At 39.9% G+C, this 26,402-nt stretch overlaps 1 protein-coding gene and 1 pseudogene across 2 annotated transcripts in view; one reads left to right on the top strand and one right to left on the bottom strand.

Annotated features, from left to right (window-relative positions):
- Window positions 1-15,312: 15,312 nt before the first annotated feature.
- Abhd17c (abhydrolase domain containing 17C, depalmitoylase) overlaps window positions 15,313-26,402 on the bottom strand; it is a 54,551-nt gene continuing 43,461 nt past the window's right edge. For both annotated transcript variants that reach the window (XM_076848746.1, XM_076848747.1), the window contains 2 exons: window positions 21,597-21,776; window positions 15,313-16,478 (listed from right to left, as the gene is read on the bottom strand). In XM_076848746.1, the coding sequence (XP_076704861.1) occupies window positions 16,259-16,478; window positions 21,597-21,776 (400 nt within the window). In that variant the 3' untranslated portion in view covers window positions 15,313-16,258. The remainder of the gene's footprint in view (window positions 16,479-21,596; window positions 21,777-26,402) is intronic.
- LOC143393501 (large ribosomal subunit protein eL33 pseudogene) lies at window positions 21,922-22,550 on the top strand (annotated as a pseudogene).

Below are 26,402 nucleotides of genomic sequence, written 5' to 3'. Positions count from 1 at the left end.
TATTTAAAATATAGGTAAACGTGTTTATGTATGTACGCATGGTGTTTTCGTATTATTTCTTTTTCCTAATTGTAAAAATCAAAAATGTTCCCTGTTTTTACAAAATCTTTAAAAATTCAGAAAATGAACAAAGGAGAAATCACCCAACTTCTACTACAATATATGTACATTACAAAAAAGCTTAAATATAGAGAGAAGCACAAATAATCACTTCGATTTAAAGATCATTTCTGTTAATTTCAGTATATAGCTAAGCCTTTTTCCATGTATATTACATATATAGGTGCACAAATACATAAATGTATGTAAGCCTTCCATAAATGGTTTAAAAGTTCAAAATCTTTGTCCTCACCAGAGAGCGCGTTCTAGGAGGGCAGGGCCTGAGTCCCTCAAATCTACCTGTACTAAGTCTGTTGAGACAGGGATTTGAAAAAACAGATTACTGAGTTTCAAAAGAGAAGCACCCAGAACTGTCGGAATGCAGGAACCACCCAAGAACCACCCATGAACCTTTGAAATGCAAAACAAGCAACTCTAGAGCCGCGAGGCTCACGTCCTTCGCCAGAGTCCTCGAGGCAAAAAATTAACAGGATGTAAGCGTAATGCGCAAGCGCAAGAAAAACAGGCGCGAAATTGCATGACTCCGCCCTGTCTCCACCTCTAGTTCCTCCGGTAACTACTGTCTCGGTATAAACATTTTCGGAAAAGAGCGAAGAGTTGCTCTATTTCCCTTTAGAGATGGCCCACATTTTCTCTTGAATATTTTTGTTTCTTTCACCCAAAAGCTTCTCACGTTCAACATAGAAGGTAGCCCACATTCTCCCTTGAATGTGTATCAGCTTTCCTTTGTTTTTTGTTGTTTTGTTTTTTAAACAGGGATTGAAGCCAGGGGCACTTTACAACTGATAGGTCTTTGCGATAGATAGGTCTTTCTAAATTGCCCAGGCTGATCCAAACTTGCCATCCTCCAGCATCCACCCTCGTGAGCCGCTGGGATTACAGGTGTACGCCACCACACCTGGCATACCTGCGTTCCTAAATAAATCTGTCTCTAATTGATGCATGCTGAAATTCTTTCTGCCACAAATGCCAAGGACCCCAGTTGTCACCCCTCTCCAAGAACTCCCCTGGATATTGAAGAGTCAGAGCCCCTTTGGCATTTACATTATGAATGGATGAATACATGAATGAGCATTTCTCATAAAGCTAACATACAAACAGTTGAAAAAGAGACCCAAAGATATCTAAACATTTGAAAAGACATTCAATTTTGGACATAAACAAAGAAATGAAAACCAATACTACACTGTAATACCATTCAGATTAGCAAAATTCAAAAGTTTGAAATCACCTTTGCTTGCTTGGGGGTGTGGAGGGGACAATGAGGCTGAGAGCAGTCTCTAACATATATCACCAACTGGAGCTTGAATTGGTACTAGATGTAAGGGGAGGGCCTAGGGTTGTGGCTCAGTGGTAGAGTGCTGCCTAGCATACTCTAGGCACTGGGTTGGATCCTCAGCACCACATAAGTGTAAAATAAAGATATTGTGCCACCTAAAAGTTAAGCATAATTTTTTTTTTTAAAGATGTAAGGGTTGGGGCTGGGGATGTAGCTCAAGCGGTAGCGTGTGGCCCGGGTTCCATCCTCAGCACCACATACAAACAAAGATGTTGTGTCCGCCAAATACTAAAAAATAAATAGAAAAAAAAAAAAGATGTAAGGGCAATAAGACAATAATTATGAAAATAATACATAATATTTGACTCAAAAACTACACTTTTGGGAATTTATCCTACAAATTTTATGGTGTAAAATGATATCAGGTAATACATAGCAGTTCTTTTGTGTGTTTTGTTTGTTTGTACAGGGATTTTCCAGGGGCACTCAACCACTGAGCCACATCCTCAGCTCTTTTTATATTTTATTTAGAGACACAGTCTCCCAAAATTTCTTAGAGTCTTCCTAAATTGCTCAGGCTGGCTTTGAACTCTACTATCCTCCTACCCCAGCCTCCTGAGCTGCTGGGATTACAGGTGTGTGCCACCATGCCTGGCAGCAGTTCTATTTGTAAGTTCTTTTTTTAAAGGAAATAGCCAAATGCCTAGTAGGAGGACTAATTAAATAAATTCAGTTATATCCAAACTATGCAGTACATTGCAATTGTTTTTTTAAAAAAGGAATAATAGCTGGGTGCAGCGGAACATGCCTAAAGTAGCAACTCATAAGACTGAGAAGGGAGGATGGCAAAGGTGGGACCAGCCTCAGTAACTAAATGAGATCCCCATCTCAAAGGGGAAAAGAAGGAATAAAGTTTGGGGGTTTGTTTTTTTGTTTGTTTGTTATTTTGTTTTTCAGTACTGGGGATTGAACCCAGGGCCTTGCACATGCTAGCAGAAGCTCTGCCACTGAGCTACATCTTCAGTTCATAATTATTTTGGTAAATGACTTTTACTAAAATAAAAAATTAAATACTCCCATTTATTCAATGGGGGAAAGGAAACGTATTATATATTTGCATTTATATGTGGATACATAAGAAATTATCTAGAATGATGCAAAAGAAGCTGAAAATATGGTTCCTAAGGCCCATCTGGTGCTTGATGTCTCTGGTAAGGGATTAGGAAGACAAGAATGGGAAGCTGATTTTTTTCATTCACATTTTTTTCTTTTTAAACCAAGTGAATTTATTACATAGTTAAAAATTTAAATAATTTTTTAAAAAATTATCATATGTACTAATACTATTTTCTTCACTTATACATCATAAACACTTCCCCAACTCTATGTCTCTTTCAACGTGATTTTAAAGTGGTATGCTATTTCCTAATATGGACATAATTTATGTAATCAACCCCCATTCCTGGTTTCAGCATTTTAGATAAGACTTACATTTTTAATGCTTCTCTTGTCATTTCTCTGGCATAATTTCAGTGTACACCAACCTTAGGCCAAAGTACCCTCCAGAAAACTTGGACCAATCTCTACTCCAACAATCAACATGTGAGAAGACCCAATTCCTGGACCTCCTCTAACGCTTCATATTCTTTTTGTTGTTTTTTATTTTTAAACTCTTTGTCAATTTGATAGAAAACATACTATATGTCATTGGAATTTTAGTTTCTTGGATTTTATTGCCAGCACAGTTAAAATGCTTTCATTCAACATTTTTAGTTCTTCCTTTGGAAACTTCCTATATGGAAGAGAATATGTCATGTGTAGATCACCACAAATATTTGTGAGCTTATTAGATGCAACCAAAGAATTGTTGTAGGAGGGGTCTGGATGGCCCTAATCTTAGACAGTCTCTTGGCATGTCAAAGAAGCATTAAAAAAAAAAAGTACAGAGTTTTCCTTCCAAAACAGATGTCAGATTCTTCTCTACTCAAAATCTGACCAATGACCTTTCACGCAGATAAAATGCAGAGGCATTACGTGACCTGTGAATGGGGCCACCCTCTGCAACTCCCACCTTCATCACTAGCCTTCTGCTCGCTCACTCACTTGCCTCTTGCTGTTTCTCTAGCACAAGTGCATTCCAGCCCAAGGTCCTTTGAACTTACAGATTTTCTGCCTGGGAATCCCTTTCAACCCCCAGGACACCTATGTGACCACCTCTTAATTCATTCAGGCCTCTTCTCAGAGGTCACTCACTAGAAAAGTTCTTTCCTGTCCTCCTTATATAGTCTTGTCCTATCACTCCCTCTTCCATCCTCTTAACCTGATTTATTTCCCCCTTATTTCTTTGTTTATTGTGTGTGGTCCAGATACCATCAGAATGTGCCAGTGGATCCAAATATAGTCTTTTTTTCCCTTTCTGTGGTACTGGGGATTGAACCCAGAGCTGCTATATAACTAAGCTACACACACAACCCTTTTTAAAGGCTTAAAAATCTAGCTCAGTGAATTTCAGCTCTTTTTTTTAAGACAAGATCTCACTAAGTTGCCCAGGCTGACCTTGATCTTACAACCCTCCTGCCTCAGCCTCCCAAATTGCTGGGATTACAGATGTGCACCACCATGCCCAGTCAAAATACAGGAATTTGTTAACAGCTATATTCCCAGTGCCTAGAACACTAGGCCCTCCAAAAGTATTTTTTGGTTGACAACAAATTTTGATTTCTGGACTACAGCATCAGTTGTCCATTTATAGAAAGTATAACAGGATGTATTCTGAACATTTGGATGTTTTGGGTCTCCTTCCAAATATCAACTAATTCATTTTTATTTCCATAATGTTGTTGGGAGCCAGAGTGTGTTTGGTTGGCAGACCGTGTTTGCATTTCAGGAAGAGTTCCTCATCTCTTTTTGCCTGGTAAACATGGTTCCAGCCTTAGAGACCCAACTCAATGTCATGTCCCCGGGAGACCTTTCTGATCCCCACCACCACCCTGAGTTCTCCTGGAAATTTGTAGAGAGTTTCATTATAGAATCACAGCAGTGTGTGTGTGTGTGTGTGTGTGTGTGTGTGTGTGTGCTCACACACACACACACACACACACACACACACATACCTACACGTGCCTGCGCCTCCCCCACCTACAGCTGTGAGCTTTGCAACCCAGCTTACATATGTCTGCCTGCAGAGTGACATACTGATAGCCTTAGTAGATGCTGGATAGACACATAAATAAACAACATTTCTCCACTCTGATTCATACAAGAGAAACTCCTATCATGGAAAATAAAATATAGGTAAATGATGTTGAGATATTCCATATATTTCCTAGACAATCAAGAAGCAGATCCGCTAATACCCTTCTCTAGAACACATGTACCTCATGACTTCACCTGGGAAGCATCTTTGTTTCATTTTATGATGCCATGATTTTTTTCCCCTGTGCTGGGGATGGAACCCAGGGGCCTTGAGCATGCTAGGCACATATTTCATCACTGATCTGTGCCTCAACCCCCTGTGCCTTCTTTTCAAAGCACTGAAAGTATGCTACCAAGGGAATGAGCTGTACTTGAATTGTCTGTAGATCAGTCTCTGTTCCTGGGTATTTGTCCTTCCCTTGGATGGCCTAAACTGAATAGGTTGTGTGCAGAGGAAGGGCTGGACTAAGTCACTGCAGGTCACTGAGGTCCTGTGGACCTCACCGGGCAAAAGGCAGGCCTGCACATGGCGAGTGTATGTCAGAGCCTTTGCAGGTCAGCATCATCTCACCTCATACTTTTACCACACCTGTCTACCCTGTAGGTGTTAGAGGTGTGCCCTCATCACTCAGCCCAACTTTTTGCATGGGAACTTGAAAGAAGTGGTCACTACTACCTGTCTAGAGCTGAGCAATATGAAAGGGTTGAACATAGCAAATTGAACATTTGGGAAATGTGAGGCTCAGTGGTTGGTTTTTTAGAGATAAAAAGACCTTTCAGAAGCTTGGTCTCTGCAAAGAGGCTGTTACTAACTGGCTGGCCTTCTGAAGCCTGTGTACATGGAAAATGTCTCTTGAATGACTGGGCAACTTTAAAACCCGGCTCTTTTGGTTACATGTTACAATGACCAAAGGCAATATGTTTTTTTCCTTCCTAGGAACTATTGTTAGAGACAATTTTTAGAATTATTAATGCTCAGTAGGATTCCCCTGACCCTGATTTTGTGTATGTGGGAGGGTACTGGGGATTGAACGCAAAATACCAGCCATTTTTATTTTAATTTGAGGCAGGCCCTTACTAAACTGACCATGCTGGCCTGGAACTTGTGATCCTCCTGCCTCAGCCTCCTGAGTTATTGGGATTACAGGTGTGTACCATTGTGCTGGATCCCTCTTTTTCTTTAAATATATATTTTTAAAACTCTAGCTCAGTGAGTCTTAGCTCTTAACATGAATCATATGGAATCACTGGAATGATACCAAGAATCTTTGTTTCTAAAGCATTCCTAGGAAATATTGATACTGTGGGCTGGAAACCACTCTCTGAGAAACACTAGTCTAGGATAGTGATAGAATTTTTACTTAATTACTTGTTGATTAAGAAAATATTTTACACAATGAATGTCCAAGAATGCTTTAAATCAATATGCAGAATGGCTTATTAATCATACCTATACCGATATACATTTCAAAATAATGATAAATATATAGGCAAAGCATAATGTTTACTCCATCTACACACTGTGGTTAGAATACATGAATTTCAGAACATATTGTCATAATTTCCTGCTTCCCCTTCTCTCTCTTTTCCCACCTTCCCAGAATTTGTGGCTCATCTCACATTGGGGAGTTGCACCCTAGGGATTTCGCAAGGAATCGCCCAGGTTGGAGATTCTATGCTTGTGGCAGGTCCTAATTCAGCACATGAAGTTTTCTGGTCAAGTTAGAAGCCACAGCAATAAGCCTATGTAGTCTGAAAATATAGGAGGTATCCAAGTTTACAAAACAACTGGAGTACGTGTGGAGGGAGACAGTGTGTACTGACTTCAGAGACTTCCTTTCACACAGTAAAGGAAAAGGCTAGAAGTCCTGGGTGATATCAGTCACTCTGATTTTTCTAAGATACACCACGATTCTGGGAGTGGACGGGGGTGGCATACGCCATTTTCAGAAGACAAACCTGACAGTAAACTCATGTGACTGCCTTCAGAGGTGGGGCCACTCATTGTCAATGTGTAGAAGAGAAATGAAATGCTTTCTATGATTCTGAAGATAAAATGATGTTTTACAAAGAAAATTCTTCATGAAAAATAAAAATCAAAGCCCAGGGGAAACTCTTATGAACACAAATGGCACCTCTGTTCATGATTTAGGGCCTGAAATATACAGACTCGTTACATATCAAATAAATGATGCCATTTCTCCATACATTTCTAAGATGCTTCTTACTCATGTGTTACTGTGTAAAATCCTTTCAGTAAAGAATAAAATGTTCTATTTCTCCAGGTGATAATAGCTAGTGTTCAGAGTTTAGCGTGTTCTAGGCTCATATAATCTTTACATTAATTTTTTGAGGTAAGTACCAAATCATCCTATTTGACAGTTGAAAAAAAGAATATGAAGCACAGACAAGTTAACCAGCATCCCTGTGACACACAGCTGTGAGCTGGTAGAGCTGAAATTCCAGCTCCAGTGAAACACTCCACAGATGCATGCTAAAGCACTATGCCCCATCCTCTCAATGACCTAAAGATTTGAAGCTCTTAACCACTTTCTCAATGTATTTCCTGTTTCCTTGACAGCACATATTATGCTTTGTGTTCTTAATCTTTCAGAATAATGATAACTTTGGGTGAAACAGTGGGTCTTCTTCCCAGAAAAATGCCCACAGGCGCAGACATTCAGAATATGGCATGCAATTTCAAAGTGGTCATTGATCCCAAGATTCCTATTAAGAACTGCAGATCTAGGCCAGCATGGTGGGGCACCCCTGTAATTCCAGCTACTTGGGAGGATGAGGCAGGAGGATCATGGGTTCAAAGCCAACATGGAGAAACTTAGAGTGATCTTGTCTCAAAATCTAAAATAAAAAGGACTGGGGATATATTAATTAATTAATCAACATTCTTTTAATCAGATCCCATTATCACCTTATCAAGGTGAGTGATATACAAAATCCATTCATTTATCTACTCATTCATCCCACACATATTTATGACTCTTAAGTATTCTGTTTGGTTCTGGGGATGAACCACTGAACAAAGCTCCTAACCTCTTGGAATTTATATTCTAATAGAAAACAGATAGGGCTGGGAACGTGGCTCAGTGATAGAGTGCTTACCTGGCATTCAGGATCCTCAAATTCAATTCCTAGCACTGAAAAAAAACAAAGAAGAAGAATTTGTGCATGCTAGGAAAAGCACTCTACCTTGGAGTCATATCTCTACCCATCAAGGTTCCTTCTTAATCAGGGAACAGGCTGTCACCTAGGATACTGCTGAGGTATAGGACTTAAGACAATTTCATTCAAGGGAGAAATTGAATGAATATAGTTACAACATGTAAATTAAATACAAATAAACTAAGTAAAGGATTAGTATTCCTATCAGATAAGCAGAGAAGACATGTACAGACAGCTCACAATATAGAGCTTACAAATAGCCCCTATGCTTTTTAAATGTTGCTTATCCTCACGAATGATCAGAACATAACATTTTTATATCTTCTATTTAGGCAAAAATATACAAAGCATGAGGATGTCAAGTGTGAAAAACTAGGTCTCCTTCCACTGTTGTGGGAGAGTGGTGCTGCTATTTGGAAATTGACTTGATACCACCTAGTGAAGTTGAAGGAAAATCCCTCACTACTCAGCACTACTCCAAATCAGGCTATGGATCAGCATCACCTAGGAGTTTCTTAGAAATGCAGATTCTTGCCAGGCATGGTGCTTCACGCCTATAATCCCAGCAGCTCAGGAGGCTGAGGCAGGAAGATGGCGAGTTTGAGGCCAGCCTCAGCAAGAACATATCTCAAAATAAAAAGTGTTGGGGATGGAGCCCAGTGATAGAGTATCCCTGGTCAATTCACAGAACAATGATAACAGCAACAACAACAAAGGACCTTCTAGAGTAGTGGTCCTCGGCAGACTTTTAGATGCCCATTAGAAACCTCTGAGGAGTTTTAAAAGTCAGATGCCCAGGACAAACCCCAGATCAGTTAAATTAAAATTTCTGGGAGTGGGACACAGACATCCTTATTTTAAATACTCCTCAGGGAATTTTAACTCGTAACCAAGATTAAGAACCATCAATCAGAAATCCCTCACAATGTGAGACATACAAAATCATCTTTAGGCTCTGGGGTTGTGGCTTAGTGGTAGAGTGCTCGCCTAGTATGCGTGAGGCACTGGGTTCCATCCTCAACACCACATAAAAATAAAATAAATATTGTGTCCACCTAAAACTAAAAAATAAATATTAAAAAACATCTTTAATAGCAAAAACCTAGAAAAGAATCTAAATGCTCACCAACAGTAAACTAAATGAACTGGTGTATAGTCATGCAATACTGCACAGCAACAAATGTAATAAACTACAGCCTATGGATTAAGATGGTTCTACAGTTTGCATCTGGAATGTCCCCCAAAGGGCCATGTGTTAAAACCTGGGTCCTCAACTTGGTGCTATTGGTGGAAACTTTTAGATGGGGCCTAATAAGAGGTTAGTTCATCTGGGGTGTGACCTCGAAGGGGGTTGTGGGACTCCGGTTTCTTCCTCTTCCTCTATCTTTGCTTCCTGGTCACCATGAGGGGAGCAGGTTGCCCTACCACATGTTCCTGCCTGATGTGCTGTCTGACCACAGGCCCAGAAGCAATGGGACAACTGATTGTAAACCGAATCCTCCCAAATTGTGAGCCAGATAAACCTTTCTTTTTTAAAATTGATTATGTTTTAGTTTGGATTGAGAATGTTCCCCAAAGGCCCATGTGCTATCAATAGCATGAAGCTATTGGGAAGAGGTAGATTTTAAAAGAGGTGGGAACTAGTAGTTGGAAGTCAGCTCCTTGGAGGACCGCCCTTGGAGAGGGTACTGAGACCCCACATAATCTCTTTCCCCTTTCTCTCTTTGCTTCCTGAACACCATGAGGTGAACAGCCTCCTCTGTCACACACTGCCACCATAATGTATTGCTTTGCCCCAGGCCCAAAGTTAATGAGGCCAAGTGATCAAGAATCAAAACTCCTGAAACCATGAACCAAAATAAACTTTTCCTCCTTTTAAGTCGATTTTCTCATGTATTTGTCACAGTAACAGAAAGCTGACAAACAGTACCTCAGGTATTTTGTTACACTAATGGAACACTTAACACACATGGACAAACCTAAATGCTATACTGTTGAGTAAAAAGATTAATCAAATAAAGAATATATCAGTAAGATTATAGAAAATATTAAAGAGCAGATTATATGCACATATACCATACGCACATATGTGATATGGATATATGTATATCCACCCCACCCATTCTTACTATAAAGAAAATTAAGAGAATTACTAAAAGGAAGTTCAGCATAGTGTTTTCTCTGATACTAGGGAGGAAAGAATGTAATTGGGGAAAAAATGGAGCAGAAAGCAGGTTTCTAAGCTCTTGGTAATATTCTGTTTCTTAAGTACAATAGTGGAACTAGAGGTGTTCATTTTCCCCAGTTAAACAACAAGTATGTTTTTTTGTTTTTTTTTTTTTTAATCCACTGGTTTGGATAAAATATTGAAAGTTAAAATTTTAAAAAATTTGAAGAAAATCTTTCATATTAGTTCTTCTGCATCCTCAAATGTAACTTACATTTCACTAGAATCCTTTGCTCTTTTATGAGCTGGCTCCTTTAGCTATTGCTGAGATCAGAAGTGGATTCTCTTTACTCACCTGGGCCTCTTATTCCAAAATCCCCCGGCTCCATGCCAGGTCCCACCCATCTTGGGAAGTGCTGGGTGGGCTCAGGAGCTACATGGAAGACTAGAGAAGGAAAGCCTGAGGGATTCTGGGCAGGAGACAACATCTTTGCCTGTTTGGAAGCCTTGGGCCCATCTCCACCCACACACAGATGGAGCCAGACATGGACTGCCGGCTATGAACAAGCCAAGACCCATCAATGGTAAACCATTTAACAGCAGAGTGATGATTAAGTAACAATGTAACAAGGGCGCTGACAGGGTAAACTGTCTTACTCTGGAGTTTCCAAAGTGTTTTCTGTTTTGTTCTAAACCTAGATTTTGGCCATCAATTTAATTAGTGGGTCCAAAACCCCATCTCTTGCAAGACATTTCTATCCATAGAATTGCATCTGATCCTCTCTTGATTGTGTGGTAGGTATTGTACCATTTTAGAGATAAGGAACGGGCCAAGAGCAGTTAAAAGATTTGCCCAAGGTCACATGGTTACTGTGGCACAGAACTACCAGCCAAACCTACTACCTCAGAATCCTGGACCCTTCCGTCTGTCTTGTCCCCTCTGGGCCTGTAAATGTTTCTGCATTCAACCCTGGTATATCCAGGCACCTCCTCCTCATTCACAGAGTCCTCCTCCTAATACAGAATCCTGGCAAAAGTCTATCTCTTCCTGGGCTCGTTGCAAGGTAAACTCAGGCTCCTTAACCTCTCTGTAGCCTGTACTCAGTTCTCAGAATCTGAAAATATTGGTTTTAAAAGAGTCTGCAAATACTCTCTAACTCTGTTCTTAATTTTTCAGAATAATGATAACTTATGCTGAAACAGTGGATCTTGTTCTCAGAAAAATGCCCATAGGTGTCCAAAATATGGCTTGCAATTTCAAAGTGATCATAGATACCGGGACTCCTATTAAGAATTGCAGATCAAGGCCAGGTGCAATGGCTCGTGCCTATAATCCCAGCAGCTTGGGAGGCTGAGGCAGGAGGATCATGAGTTCAAAGTCAGCCTCAGCAAAAGCAAGGTGCTAAGCAACTCAGTGAGACCCTGTCTCTAAATAAAATTCAAAATAGGGCTGGGGATGTGGCTCAGTGGTTAAGCACCCCTGGGTTCAATCCCTGATACCAAAAAAAAAAAAAGAAGAAGAAGAAGAAGAATCACAGATCAAGGGCCGCACAGTGGTGCACCCCTGAAATTCTAGCTGCTTGGCAGGCTGAGACAGGAGGATCACAAGTTCAAGGACAGTCTGGAGGAACTTAGGGTGATCCTGTCTCAAAACCAAAAATAAAAAGGACTGGGGATGAAGCTCAGTGACTGAATTCAATCCCCGGTACCAAAAACAAACAAACAAATAAACAAGAACTGCAGATGGAGTCTGAAGCTCCTCAAATACCCAGCCTTTGCAATTCTAGTTATACACACAAAAGAACTGAAAGCAAGGACTGTAACAAATATTTGTACTCACAAGTGCAGCAGCCTTATTCACAATAACCAAAAGGTGGAAACGACTCTAATGTGCATCAGTGGATTAATGGATAAAGAAAATGTGGTCTATGTATACAACGGAAAGTCATTCAGCCTTAAAGCAGAACAGAATCCTGTCACATGCTACATGAATGAACCTTGAGGACAATATGCTAAGTGAAAGAAACCACTCATAAAAGGACAAATACTGTATGACTGCACTTACATGATGTCCCTAGAGTGATAAATTCACAGATGTAGAAAGGAGAAAGGTAATTGCCAAGGGCTAGGGTGAGGGGAGAAGGGAGAGTTATTGTTTAATGGATATAGAGTTTCGGTTTGGGATGATGAAAAGATTCTGGAGATGGATGGTTGGAGATGGTTGCTCAACAACAGGAATGTACTTAATGTCACGGGACTGCAAACCTAAAAGAAGTTGTAAAGGCAACTTTTACTTATGATATATATAAAACACCACACAGAAAAAGAATTGCAGATGAAACGGACCCCTTACTTCACACTCGATTCTGAGCCCAAACCAGGATCACAGGGCCTTGGCTGAAAAGGAAACACGGCCAAGTCCAGGCCAGGCCTCCTTTCCCCTAGCTGCTTGCCTGGCTCTCTGCCACAGCACCTATTTAGCTAGGTGAGCTCTGGGCAAGATGTGGAAAATAAATACATTAAGTATCCAAGAATGATCTAACATATCATGTACAAGACATGTACCAGGAAAAAAAAAATTAAAGGCTATTGTAAATGGTACATTTTCTTTATTATAGTTATTTAAATTTTTTCTTTTGTTTGGTGGTGCTAGGGATTGAACCCAAAGCCTTGTACATGCTAAGCGCATGCTCTCCTACTGAGCTACACACTACTAGCCTGGATTTGAAATTTTCTGTGATTAATGACTGATCCATATTTGTATTACTTGGCTTAATTTCAGGGCTCATAGAGTAATGATCAGGAGAATGAAGATAATATGGTCACAATATCCTGCTCTAAACATTATTTCTAGGCCTTCTAAAAGTATTTATGGTATGGTAGCTCACCCTGTAATCCCAGCGGCTAGGGAGGCTGAGGCAGGAGGACTGAGTTCAAAGCCAGCCTCAGCAACTTATCCAGGTGCTAAGCTACTCAGTGAGACTCTCTCTCTAAATAAAATGCAAAAAAAAAAAAAAAAAAAGGGCTGGGGATGTGGCTCAGTGTTAAGTGCTCCTGAATTCAATCCCCAGTATTAAAAAAAAAAAAAAGTATGAAAGGATTTTTTACAAGTATAGAACATGATTTCATATTAGAAATAATATACCTTCTCTATACTCAAAAAGGATTTCATGCAGCCATTGTTTTCTCCTTTTTGACTAAACAGAAAGAAATTCTAAGAGGAAGAAACTTCCTCACTTCCTAAAAACCAAGTATGAATTTATTTTAGGTCTAGATAGAACACAGCTCTGAAAGGAGCCTGCTGTTGAGAGGCTGCTTCTTTGGGGTCCCCTAAGGCTCTTTTCCTAGGTTCCTAGTTACCACACAGCCCTCCTTGGAGGAAAGCCATTCCTGTGTCCCAACCCTGAGTCTGGGAAAGCATGAGCTGGTTCAAATGGATGTAAACCATGCAATGAAGTGAAAAGTCTCTGCCACCCTTTCTTTCATTGTCAACTGTATAGTTTCTCATTATCATTTTTGAAATGAAAAAAACAAACAAACAAACAAACAAAAAAAAACGGTCACAGAAGAATCAAAGCACTAACTCACAAATAGGATCAGAATCAGGCTTTGAAATCCTGGGTTAGTTGCTCTCTAGCCCCAGAGTCTTCTTTCCTGACTAGAAGTCTCAGACTTCTGCAACAGGCATCACCTCTGGCGCTTTGCTGATTCCCTCTCCGGAAAGGAAAGCTGTTCCCATTCTTCTAAGGCTCCACATCACAGGTACCAATTTTGGACCAGGAAGCAGCCTCCACATGTGTACACATATTCAGATGTGCATCCTCCTATTCTCGCACCTTCTTCTATACACTATTTCCTTTTTTGGTATTGAACCTAGGTATGCTTTACCACTGAGTTACATCTTCAACCCTTATTACTTTTTTGAGACAGGGTCTCACTAAGTTGCTCAGGTTGACCTTGAACTTTTGGTCCTCCTGCCTCCTCCACAGTAACTGGGATTACAATCATTTCTTCTTAATTCACACTCAGGGAAGGGCATTCTGAGTTGAAACTAGCATCCCTCAGTGGTTCTTTTCCTGGTCACGTGGTCACAGGGCTGAAAAGAATCTGTGGAATAACCCTGTCTCAGACTTTCCAAAGAAACCAGCACTTTGCTCCCACCTAGCTGGGTCATAGTGAGACTCTTTTCCTGTTTTGTAAATCAAATCCACTGCATAGTCTACTTGTCTGCACTTTACCTGTTTTATAATCTTGGTTGCTTCCAAAAAGTGGAATTAGAGTTTCTTGCTTTCTTCCACTGGAGGGTGGGCTCTGCATAAGCTGCAGGCTTCTAAATCGAGAAACATGCTGCAGCACTTAATGGTAACCTATCCCCTCTAGTATTGCAGCAGACCCCAGAAGCCCACTGCAAATTTCTTCTTTCTGGGTTTTTGTCTCCCAAATTCAAAGAATCAAATCCACAGACCAGGATGAGTAGGTGTAAGAACAGAATTTATTCAAATGTAAATAGAAACAGAACTTTGATAGGGCAAGAGAGAATCCAAGAGGAATTGCTGCTGGAGTGTGCTAGTCTAGGGGTTTATATAGCACTTAGGTGAACACTGTTGGTCTGAATTTATGCTAATTTTGGAAAAGGCTGCGGTCTGTACTTGCTGTCTGCATGGGCTGCCATTCCAAAGCTCCAGGACAAGGGCTTGGCTTTATAAGGTCTTTTTATTTCTTTATTTATAATTATTATTTGCAGTAGTAGGGATTGAACCCAGAGGCAGTCTGCCACTGAGCCACATCCCCAGCACCATCTTCTTCCCACTGTTTTTTTGAGATGGGGACTTGTTAAGTTGCTGCAGCTGGCCCTTGAACTCAAGATCCTCTTGTCTCAGCTCCCTGAGTTGCTGGAATTACCAGCAAGTGCCACTATGCCTGGGCATCTAAGGTGTTTTATAGAGGAAAAGCATATAGCTTGAGAAAGACAGTGATGTAGCCCACCAATTTCTTCTCAAACGAAGACAAAATGCTTTCTTACTATTTTCTTTGATGAAGAGAGAAAGGAAAAAACTGCACAAGCCTACACATTCTAATCCATGCATCCTTTATTCCATTACCAACCACTGTGCTGCATCCAAGCAACAGTACACAAACTGGCAATCGACCGCAATCCAGTTGTACAACAATCTGAGGCTTACAGTACATTTAAGGCTTTTAAATTTGAAAAGAAAATAAAAATAAAACAAAGGACCCCCAAACCCAAACCCCCAACCAATACAAGTAGTGTAACAATTTTAAGCATCTTCTATTTCTGATGCTCATTTGGCGCAAATCCAGTGTCAAAACCCAAATAACTCCTAAACTAAAAAGATTATTAGTTTAGTGAAATTTTAATTACATAAATTCTTCAAAGCATAAACTTGGAATTTTTGTCTTGGAAATGTTATAAAAATTTTTAATAGCAAAACATAGGAATAAAAACATACTAACAAAATGTATTCAATCATTTACATTACAAACAAGGAATTTGCAGTTTGTTGTTGTAGCCTGACAAAAGAAAACTACCCATTAAGAATCTATGCACAATGTAATTGCAAATATGTACAGTACTTTAAAAAAGCCTATTAGGAGGACTTTACAGAAGGAAAGTCAGCTAGGCTCTTTGATAGACCAACCAGACAATCAAAATATTAAAACTCTGTTGGCTAGTAATAAATTTACACTTAAAAAAACCCCCAGTTTCCTTTTGCTTAAGAATTTTCCAGTTATATTTATATTGTTACAGTTGATGAAGCTGCTCGTGATAGTTCCAGTAAATCACCCTTCAACTCATGTGTTTGGGGAAAGATCAGCACATTAACAAAAATTAATAAAAGGATTGCCACCACAGTGGTTTTCCAGTTACATCATCACAGCTTCACAAATGGGTAAATCCAGTGGCTGAGAAAGATCCACATATCAAATGTTGAGCACAGTGGGGAAGAGAGGGCCAAGTCCTGCATCAATGAATGAGAAATGATGGGCAAGGGCATGAAACAGATGAGAGCACACTTTATACAGCACTAGAAAATGTTCCCCACACTCAGCTCTCATTCCCATTCCTGTAGGTAACGAAGCTGGGAATCACGGCTGCTCAGTTTAACGTATTGTGGGAATTGAGTAGAACAACCTCTTAATACAAAAGACTGAGGTCTGTTCACCTCTTTGATCAGAGCACCCTAAAGGTGGGCACTTCTTTGTGGTTATGGGCCAGTTAGCTATCCAGTTAAAGCATGTGCAAAACAGAGGACTCTTCTGTTCACAGTAAATGAGGTAAGATCGAGTTGTTGTCTTCAGGAATTAGGAAGTTCGTGAGATATAAACTGTTTTAGTCTTTCCAGGTATTGTGCATAAAGCTCTATGTCATTATGCCCAGCTCCCTCTACCCAGAGAGGCTCCACGGCTCGGGGGCAGCGCTCATACATCGCCAGGCCGTGGGAGAAGTCGATGACCTCATCTTCTGTACCATGAATGACCAACACAGGAGATGTGACTTTAGATATCTTGTCAATGCTGCAAAACAGAGGGAAAGGGAGAAATGGGCTCCTTTTAGTTATGCTCACGTCACCAAAGATGAGGAAGCTAACAATGGGTTTTTTGTTTCTTTTTTCAATTAAAGACTTGGTTTTTTTAAGCACAGTCTTAGATTCACAGCAAAAATGAGAGGAAGTTATAAATATTCTTGTGTACCCTCTGGCCCAAGACATGCATGGTCTTCTCCATTATCAACAACCCTACCAGAGTAATCCAACTCTTACAGTTAATGAACCTACATGGATACACCATGATGATTTGGCTTCCTCTGCCATTTTTCTAGTATTTATTTTTTTCTTTTTTTAATATAACTTCATTTTGGATATACAGGAAAGGTGTAAAGGTAATACAGGGTTTCTACATGTTCTTAATTCACTTCCTATAAGGTTAAAGACATACGTTGCCATGGTACATTTGTCAAAACTAAGAAACTAATTTGGATACATTAGCATTAACTAAAAGCTTCAGACTTCATGTGAATTTCACTAGTTTTTCTCTTTTCTATTCCAGGATCCAATCAAGAATACCACATTGCATTTAGCTATTGTGTTTTTGTTAAAGTATTTTATTAAAAACAGAACTCCTAAAAACACCAGACCAACAAACCAGTAACTAATATTTTTGATATATTCATGTTTTCAGAAAGAATTTTAAAAAATAAAAATAAACAGGCCAGCCCTTGACATATCTTGATCCACTGCCTCTCAAGTTCTCAGAAGCCATTTTTTAAGAAAACTGATTAACAAGATGCAGAACTGCATTTCATAAAAGCTAAGGTATCAGTTTTTGATAAAAATTATACTATTCGGATTGAAAGCTTAACATGATTTAGATTCGATTTCAAATAACTTCTGAATGTTTATACAAATCAAATGTATTTTCAAAGAATGAATATTTAAGGATCTTCAAAGGAATGTGCTTCAGGCTCTAAAGCATATCTCAAGGAGGGACGAAGGACTAACAGTGTTTGTTTGGCTAGGAGTCTGGGGGGCTTCTCTGATGTGGGTAACATTCATTTAACCTACAAATGAATCAAGAGCAATGAATCTTTCTCCAGTTTGTTCTCCCACCAAAGACCCTCTTATTTTTACTCTCTTTCCATGTCTGAGCCTAATCAAAGTTATATAAGGATAAGAATTGGTATTATTTGGGGCTGGGGTTGTGGCTCAGTGGTAGAACACCTGCCTAGCACGTGCGAGGGACTGGGTTTGATCCTGAGCACCACATAAAAAATAAATAAAGAAAGAAAGAAAGATATTGTATTCATTAAAAAATATATATATATTAAGAAAAAAAAGGATCGGTACTATTTGTGGAAATCTTTTTTTAAAATATTTTTATTTGTGCATTATAATTATATATAATAGTATAGTTCCCTGTGACATATTTATATATGCATATAAGTTGCCCCAATCCATTCCCCAGTACCTCCCCTTCTCTCCCATCCCCTCCACTGATGCCCTTCCTCTACTAGTTTTTCTTCTATTTATGTAAATATAAATGTATATATATATATTTTTTGCACTGGAGATTGAACCTAAAGGGTGCATTACCACTGAGCTACATCCCCAGCCCTTTTTATTTTTTGAAAAAGGGTCTCACTTAGTTGCCCAGTCTAGCTTTAAACTTGTGATCATCCTGCCTCAGCCTCTTGAGTCACTGGTATCACAGGCATGTGCCACAGTGCCTGGCTATCTATAGTAGATTATATTTATGATAATGGCTGTATCATCATTATACATAAAGATGGGATTGTGATATATTCATACATGCATATTACATAATTGGATCAATTTCATTCCTCAATTTCTTCTGTTTCCTTCTTTTTGATCACCTACCTTTTCTCTACTCATCTCCTTTCTATTTTCATGAGATCCCATGGAAGTCTTGTTAAAAGTAACAGCTAACACTTATTAAACATTTACTATAACAGAGTGTTTTGTACTTTACAATCTCATTTAATCCTCAGTGAAACATGATGGAAGAGGAGTGACCAGCTCCAATTTATCAAGGAGGGAACTGAGACTCAGAGAGCTTATGAAATAACAGGCATGAAGCTGTGGAGATAATTAAAAGTTCGAACATCAAGTACACATTACAAAGGTCTATAAAGAATTGTCACAGTCTTTATTATTAACAACTCATGAAGCTGCCAACCACTTCAAGGTACCCCAGAAATATTGCAAAAGCTCATTAGCTATGTAATTTGCAAAGATCAAAACCTCAGTGGCAGTATTTAATTGTATATTAGGAATCTTATTTGGAAACCTACTTTCCCCCTTTATGAAATTTAAAAGTGACCTCCTTTAAGAGAGTTTAACTATATTCAATTAAAAAGACATTTACTCAATGGTTTCAGTGGTTACGATGGGCCTAGGACTATGCCCCATGCTGCACTCCTTAGGGGAATCTCTTCTGTCTGAAGAATGCACTGAAGTTTAATGCCATGCTCTTAGCCTAAATGTAAAAGAGATGAAAGGAAAAAAAAAATACAAAGCCGGGTGTGGTGGTGCATACCTGTAATTCCAGCAGTTTAGGGGACTAAGGCAGGAAGATGGCAAGTTCAAAGCCAGCCTCAGAAAAAATGAGGTGCTAAGCAACCAACTCAGTGAGACCCTGTCTCAAAATAAAATACAAAATGGCTGGAGATGTGACTTAGTGATCGAGTACCCCTGAGTTCAAGTCCCAGTGAGAGAGAGAGAGAGAGAGAGAGAGAGAAACCTGTGATTGCAAGGATTCTCTTGCCTCAGCCTCTTGAGTAGCTGGATTACAAATATGTGACACCATATCTGGGTATTTTGTTTTTTTAGTTAAATAAATAAATACACACACAGTGGGACACAATACCTTTATTTTATTTATTTATCTATTTATTTATTTATTCATTCATATGTGGTGCTGAGGATAGAACGCAGTGCCTTGCACATGAGAGGCAAGTGCTCTAACCGTTGAGCCACAACCCCAGCCCTAGTATTTTTTTTTTAATACCAAAAAGGAAATATGAAAGTATCATCTTTTGAGGAGTGGAACATAAACAGAAATAATTCTGCCACTGGGTAGCAGTGGACACTGGAAGAAAATGTTTACCAAATTCAATTAATGATTAAAGTTCATGCAACCATTAGTGGTTTGAAATTCATCATATTAATAATTTATGGCACTGAGTATTAAAAAAAATTGATTCATTTTGTTGTCTCCAATCACCAATCTTAAGTAAGCAAATTACTTAAACTCTAAACTTCAATTTCTTGATCTGCAAAATGAGTACAGTAACTGGATAAACTTCTTAAGGCTGCCATGATGATTGAAGAGAAAAATGAACTTAAAACTCACAGCCCAATGACTGGTAAAACAGAAAAATTCAGTCTAATTTGTTGATTTGTTATTAATCAATAAGTTGCAATTAGTCCTGGCTGCACTTTAAGGTATAGGCTAATTTAGAAGCCAGGAAAAAAAACTATTCATTATGTTGCCAGGGTAACTCCTGGCACTGCTTTCTATAAACATGTGGAAATATGTGTCTTTTAACAAACTGGTCTCTCATTACTGATTCAGCACAAATAAGAACACATTTGAGACATATATTAGCCCTACTTAGCATTCCTGGCCACACTATTAGAAATCCACTTTCCCATGAGGCTAAGTTTCACTGAGTCCTGAGGTAAACTGCATAGAACTGAAGTTCACACAAGGTGTGAACAGTGGGTTGTTCCTGTGAGACCAGACAGTCTGTGCAGCACATGTTCATGCAGCCAAATAATGCCCACCTACACCCAGTAATAGCAGAATGACAGCAATTAATAGGTCAATCAAAGTTCTAAAACTGTATTACTTCTTTGGATACTGTTCCTATAAAATGGTAGTATGTCTTGCTGTAACAATCTCAGGATGCTTTAACAACATACTGTGAAACAAGTTTAGGGGGCAAATATGTTCTATTAAAAAACAGAAACGGAGGTCTGGGGATATAGCTCAGTTGGTAGAGTGGTTGCCTACTGGGTTCAATCCTGGGTTCAATCCCAGCAAAGTCCTGGGTTCAATCCCCAGCACCACCAAAAACAAACAAACAAACAAACAAACAAAAAAACAGAAATAGAAATTTTCAGAGTTATTCAAAAACCAATGTGCTCATTGCTTTTGTGTTTGCAGTATATTTTTCCTCCTTCTATCAGTAGGAACTAGAAAATAGCAGGAGTTAGGTTAGCAGTGCTCTGCCACCTCTAAAAGACTGGCAGGGGAGCCCATAGCTCTTGTTCTTATACTTCCCCTGGTAGGTGCACCTCTGCAGGACAATGCCTCCTGCTAAAAATGAGAGAGCAGGGGAAAAAGTGGTAGGTGGTTTGTTCACTTTTACTGTCCCTGAGGACAGTTACCACAAATCAAAACATGGGTTGCAAGTAATCCATTTTATCTTTTTTTTGGAATTAAGGATTGAATTCAGGTTCTCATGCATATTAGGCAAGGGTTCTACCACCGATCTACATCCCCCAACACTTTTAATTTTATTTTGAGAAAGGGTCTTGCTAAATTGCTGAGGCTGGCCTGATCTTCCTGACTTAACTTCCTGGGATTATAGGCATGTACCACTGCTCCTAACCCAAACTTTTAATTCTATTTACAAAGATTAACCAAGCATGTCACCTTTCCTTTACCTGTACTGTGTAACTGGAAAAGCAAGAGAAATTTCAAACTTGAGTTTACTTGTCATTTTATTTGAGTGCCCATCCAAACAACTGCTAATTGCTTCTTCATTCTTTCTGCATGTGGCTTCCTCCAGATGAACAAATGCTGAACTATAAGTTCCTTTGGGGGTATGCGGGTGCTATTTTTATTTTATGTGGTACAGCTTTATCTATTAATCCTAGGTATCAGCATATTCAAGGTCCTTATACATCCTCTGGGAGATTTTCATAAATTAGGTAGGCCCCAGAGGATAAAGTCTCTATGGTATATGTGTCATAGTTGCCTCATATCTCCAGCACAGGGCCCGATGTGTGGATATATTTAGTAAATACCTGGAAGTTGCACTGTTAACGGCAGTATCAATGTGAGCTTGGGTTGCTGGCCAAGTTCACGCTTGTACTAATGTGAGCTCACCTGGGGAACGCATCAAAGCAGTAGGTTTTCCTGGTATCCGGAAAAGCCACACGCAGACCAGACATCAGAGGGGAGTGGAGAATGACAGCAGCACACTCATACCGTGAGGCCAAGTCTACAGTGGGGACAGTCCCAATGCTCTGACCGTAGAGGATAATGTTCTCTGGACTTACGCCATACCTGGGGAAATCAGAGGTGCGTGCCATTAGCTAATGCAGGAAGAGAGAGAGGAGATAGTGAGACAGAATCTTGAACCGGTAAAACTTCCACAGCTACCAGCTGAAAATCATATCATCTAACTTATATGCTTTAGATTAAAATGAACATGAACTTTGAGCTGAGGCTGCAACTCAGTGGCAGAGCGCTTGCCTTGCATGTGTGAGGAACAGGGTTTGATCCTCAGCACCACATAAAAATAAACCAACAAAATAAAGGCATGCTGTCCAACTTAAAAAAAACAAAAAACATGAACTTGATTAAAAAAGAAAAGTTAAAGGCTTTTTTTTTTTTTTTTTTCCAGTACTGAGCGACTAAGATTCTGTCTTCTGCAATAGTCTGCGAAAATAACAAACATAGCTCTTTCTGCCATCTTGGAGCCTGTGAAGGCCTGCAGGAAACAGCACTTCTAAAAGGCTGTGGTGCAAAGCCGTTTTTGCTGGCTATAAGCAGGGTTTCCAGAACCAAAGGGAGCACACAGCTCTTCTAAAAATTGAACTTGTTTATAGCAGAGATGAAGCCAAGTTCTGCTTGGGCAAAAGATGTGCTTATGTGTACAAAGCAAAAAACAACACAGTGACTTCTGGTGGTAAACCAAACAAAACCAGAGTAATCTGGGGAAAGGTAACTTGTGCCCACAGAAACAGTGGCATGGTTCGGGCCAAATTCTGAAGCAACCTTCCTGCTAAGGCCATTGGACACAGAATTCATGTGATGCTGTACCCCTTAAACATTTGAACTAATGGAAAATAAATAAAGATAGATTTTTTTTTTAATGTAACTTTTATTCCCTGGCACATTAACTAAATTAATGCATCAGAAATTTCAGCTTCACATAGTCATCCTAGTTCCTTTTTTTTTTGATACCAGGGATTGAACTCAGGGGCACTTAACCACTGAGCCACATTCCCAGCTCTTTTTATTTTTTTTCTTGAGACAGGGTCTCACTAAATTTTTTAAGCCCTCACTAAATCTCTGAGCTGCCCTGAAACATAAGGTCCTCCAGCCTCCTGAGACTCCGGGATTACAGGTGTGTACCACCATGCCCGGCTTATTTCCTAATATTCCTTCTTTATATTTCCTTTGATAATTATAAACATACTTTTTTGTTGTTGTTTGGTACTGAGGATTGAACTCAGAGCCACATCCCCAGCCCTATTTTTGTATTTTATTGAGAGGGTCTCACTGAGTTGCTTAGCACCTCGCTTTTGCTGAGGCTGGCTTTGAACTCAAGATTCTCTTGTCTCAGCCTTCTGAGCCACTGGGATTACAGACGTGTTCCACCACACCCGGCAATAAACGCATTTCTGAAGTAAAAATGAAAACAGGCTTGCAAATTATTATATTAAGAGCTCTGCAGGTGAAGTTTTAATGATATGAAGGGTATGAGTATCAGAAAAATGTTTATTGAGACAAAATTAATTTGAAGAAAACTGTATTCCTTTATTCTCTTCTCAATGGCTAAACCTTTCCAAGTCTTTCAACCCATAAAGCGGTCCCTGAATTCATTCTATTCAATTTGCAGTTGGGTAAAGGCCTGTGTAGAATACAGACTACACCTCCCAGCCTCCTTTGCAGCTTGGTTTGGCCAGAGACCAATAGACAATAGGATGTGGGCAAAAGTGAGATGAGCAACCTCCAGGTCATAGCTTAGAGGGAAAAGTGTGCTTCCCATTTCCTTTCCCTTCCTGTGCATGAGAAGCAGATGTCATAGTAAAAATGGAGAAGAAGGCAACACCCTAGGTATGGTGGTGGAACAAGACTGAAGAAGTCCAGTAAAATGTGTGTCTTCTAACTAACCTACAAAGGATAGCCACAATCAATAAAAAAAGCCCTACACATGAAAAAGACAAAAGTGGCAAAAGGAATGAAGATGTGGGACATAGGAGGAAACACACGCCTGACACACACACAACGATGTGATGGCTTCATTGTGTCAGACCGTGAAGATGCAAATTAAAGGCAGGAGTGATTATTTTACACCCAAGAGATAAAAATGAAAACATCAAGGAATGACAAGTTCACGGAACAGTGGAACTTCTTGCTGGGTGTAAATTGGTATAAGCACTTGGGAAAACAATTTGATATTATTTGGTAAAGTTGAAGCAATCCACAGTAGATTCCCAGCAGCCCAAAGTGGAATCCGACAATCCCACTTTTCAGAATAAGTACCAACTACAGTTTCTTATCAGAAATGCTTTCTGATAAGAGAAGAACTATATCAATCCACAGGTGAAGAGGATGACAGGATTCTAGCCCCACCTTTTCCACCTCAAGCTCTAGGAAAACACCACAGGAAAATAAGGGGCCTAAAGAAGGAATCTGGGGAGGGAGCAGCTACTTCTGGCTGGCAAGTCTTGGGATGCATTTTACAGAGAATTAACATCTGGGCTATGCCAGGGCAGGACTGAAACACAAGGAAATACAAAGGCCTGGGGGGGGAGGGGGAGGAGGTACATGGTTGGGAGGAACTTAAAGGGAAGTTAAAGGCTGGAACCTGTCCTGAAGGTGAGGGCCACTGGAGTATCAAAGGACGAGGTGACAAGAACAAACTTGTGCTTTGGGAGGATTCTCTTTCCCAAGTCAAGAAGAGAGATGACAGAGGCATGAAAAGGAAACAAGGAGATCAATTAAGGGACTGTGAGGGATCCTACAGGGAGGAGGACACAAAAGATTTTTAGAATTTTTTAAAAAACAGACTATACCCTCTATTTCTAAAGTGAAGTGTCTGTGTGGCCCAGGTCCCTGAACTTGACACCTTCTAATACAACTGCCCAAGCAGAAGTGTGCTGGAAGCAGGTCTCGCCCACTGTTCTCCCTTGGGGCTTCCTTCCCAGTGAAGAACAAGGAGTCTTGATGGTGAGGAGTGAGTGGGGAACTGATAGCAGCAGCATCCGGTACCCAAAATCTATGTTAGAGACCAAGATTTTAAAAGCACAGCCATGCTCTGGAAATTATTTAGCTTTTGGCTAAATGGAAATTATTCCAGGAGCCTCCCCCAGTGCAACTGCCACCAAATCCGTTCTTTAATTTCTAATTTTAACCTGGAGTTTAGGAACCTCTTGGAGAGAGCATAAATATTTGGGGTTTCCCTTTCTCCTCACAGTCTTCAGATTTTCAGAGTAGCCTGTGTCTACCTAAAGCATAAGGGCCACTGGATACTGATGGAGGATAATCAGGTGCCTGCAGAAAAAAGAGCCCCCCGCTTCCACATCATTCCATAACTGCCACTCCTATTATAGGATATTTTGCTATTAGCTGTAGAAAATAAGTCATAAATTAAATAAAATGAAGGGGGAAAGAAAAGAAAGGGGGAAATGACAACTGAAGGCAGTTAATGAATGAAGAAACAAAAAATTAAGAGGGGGCTGGGGATGTGGCTAAAGCGATAGTGCGCTCGCCTGGCATGCGCAGGGCCCTGGATTCGATCCTCAGCACCACATAAAAATAAAATGAAGATGTTGTATCCGCCGAAAACTAAAAAATAAATATTAAAAAAGACATGGTTAATATTAAAAATCAAGAATAGGGGGGCTGGGGATGTGGCTCAAGCAGTAGCGCGCTGGCCTGGCATGTGTGTGGCCCGGGTTCGATCCTCAGCACCACATACAAACAAAGATGTTGTGGCCGTCAAAAAATAAATAAATAAATATTAAAAATTCTCTCTCAAAAAAAAAAAAAAAAAAGAATAGGGGGCTGGGATTGTGGCTCGGTGGTAAAGTGCTGGCCTAGCAGGCACGAGGCATTGGGTTCGATCCTTAGCACCACATAAATGTAAAATAAAGATATTGTGTCCACCTAAAACTAAAAAAAAAAAAAAATTTATTAAAAAAAATCAAGAATAAAGTAAATGACTGCCAAGATGGCATCAGACTAACCTTTATTGATCAAATCTGAGGAACTATGAGGGTTGTAGGCAATCATGGTTTTATGACAGCTATGAGGAAATGTTCATTCCACTTTTTATTAAGTCAAATGTGTTCTTTCAAAATCCTGGCTCTTCTACACTCTATGTGTTAAGGTCTGTAAACAAGTCAGATTGGCACCTGTTATTTTGCCAGAGAAATGTTAAGAGTCTGTAAACAAGTCTGGATGGCGCCTGACAAAATGCCAGAGGGAGTGGTTTGTGAAGTAACAAAAGCGAGCCATTAAGTGTGGAGAGTGTGGAGATTCCTTATTGGTTGACTGCTGTATCTATTTAATGCTAATTAGATAAGCTGTGTAAAATGTATAAATACCGCTCTTATTCTACAATAAACGGCTTCCATTCCTGCTGCATCAACGTACACAAGTCATTCGTCACCCCCCCCACCCCCCCCACCCCCCCCACCCCCCCCACCCCCCACCCCCTGTTATTTTGCCCAGTCAGCTGGGCTGCGGCATCTATGTCATGGAACTTTATGAGCTCAGGGGTTACAGTGAATAAGCTCAGGGAGAAGTGAACAAAGATGAAAGATGCAAGCTTGCCACGTGGGGCAGAGATGAATGTTGTGGTTACCTGCCAGGTAGCTTTTCTCTTCTGAGTGTCTCGAACCATCCATCCTCAGAGATCTCAATCTCCTTTTTGTGTGTGTGTGATGGTGGTGGCAT

This window comes from Callospermophilus lateralis, chromosome 3 (genome assembly GCF_048772815.1).
Source record: "Callospermophilus lateralis isolate mCalLat2 chromosome 3, mCalLat2.hap1, whole genome shotgun sequence".
NCBI classification, from domain to species: Eukaryota; Metazoa; Chordata; class Mammalia; order Rodentia; family Sciuridae; genus Callospermophilus; species Callospermophilus lateralis.
Note: the sequence above shows the minus strand (reverse complement) of the source record. Positions and strands in the feature narration are given on the sequence as shown.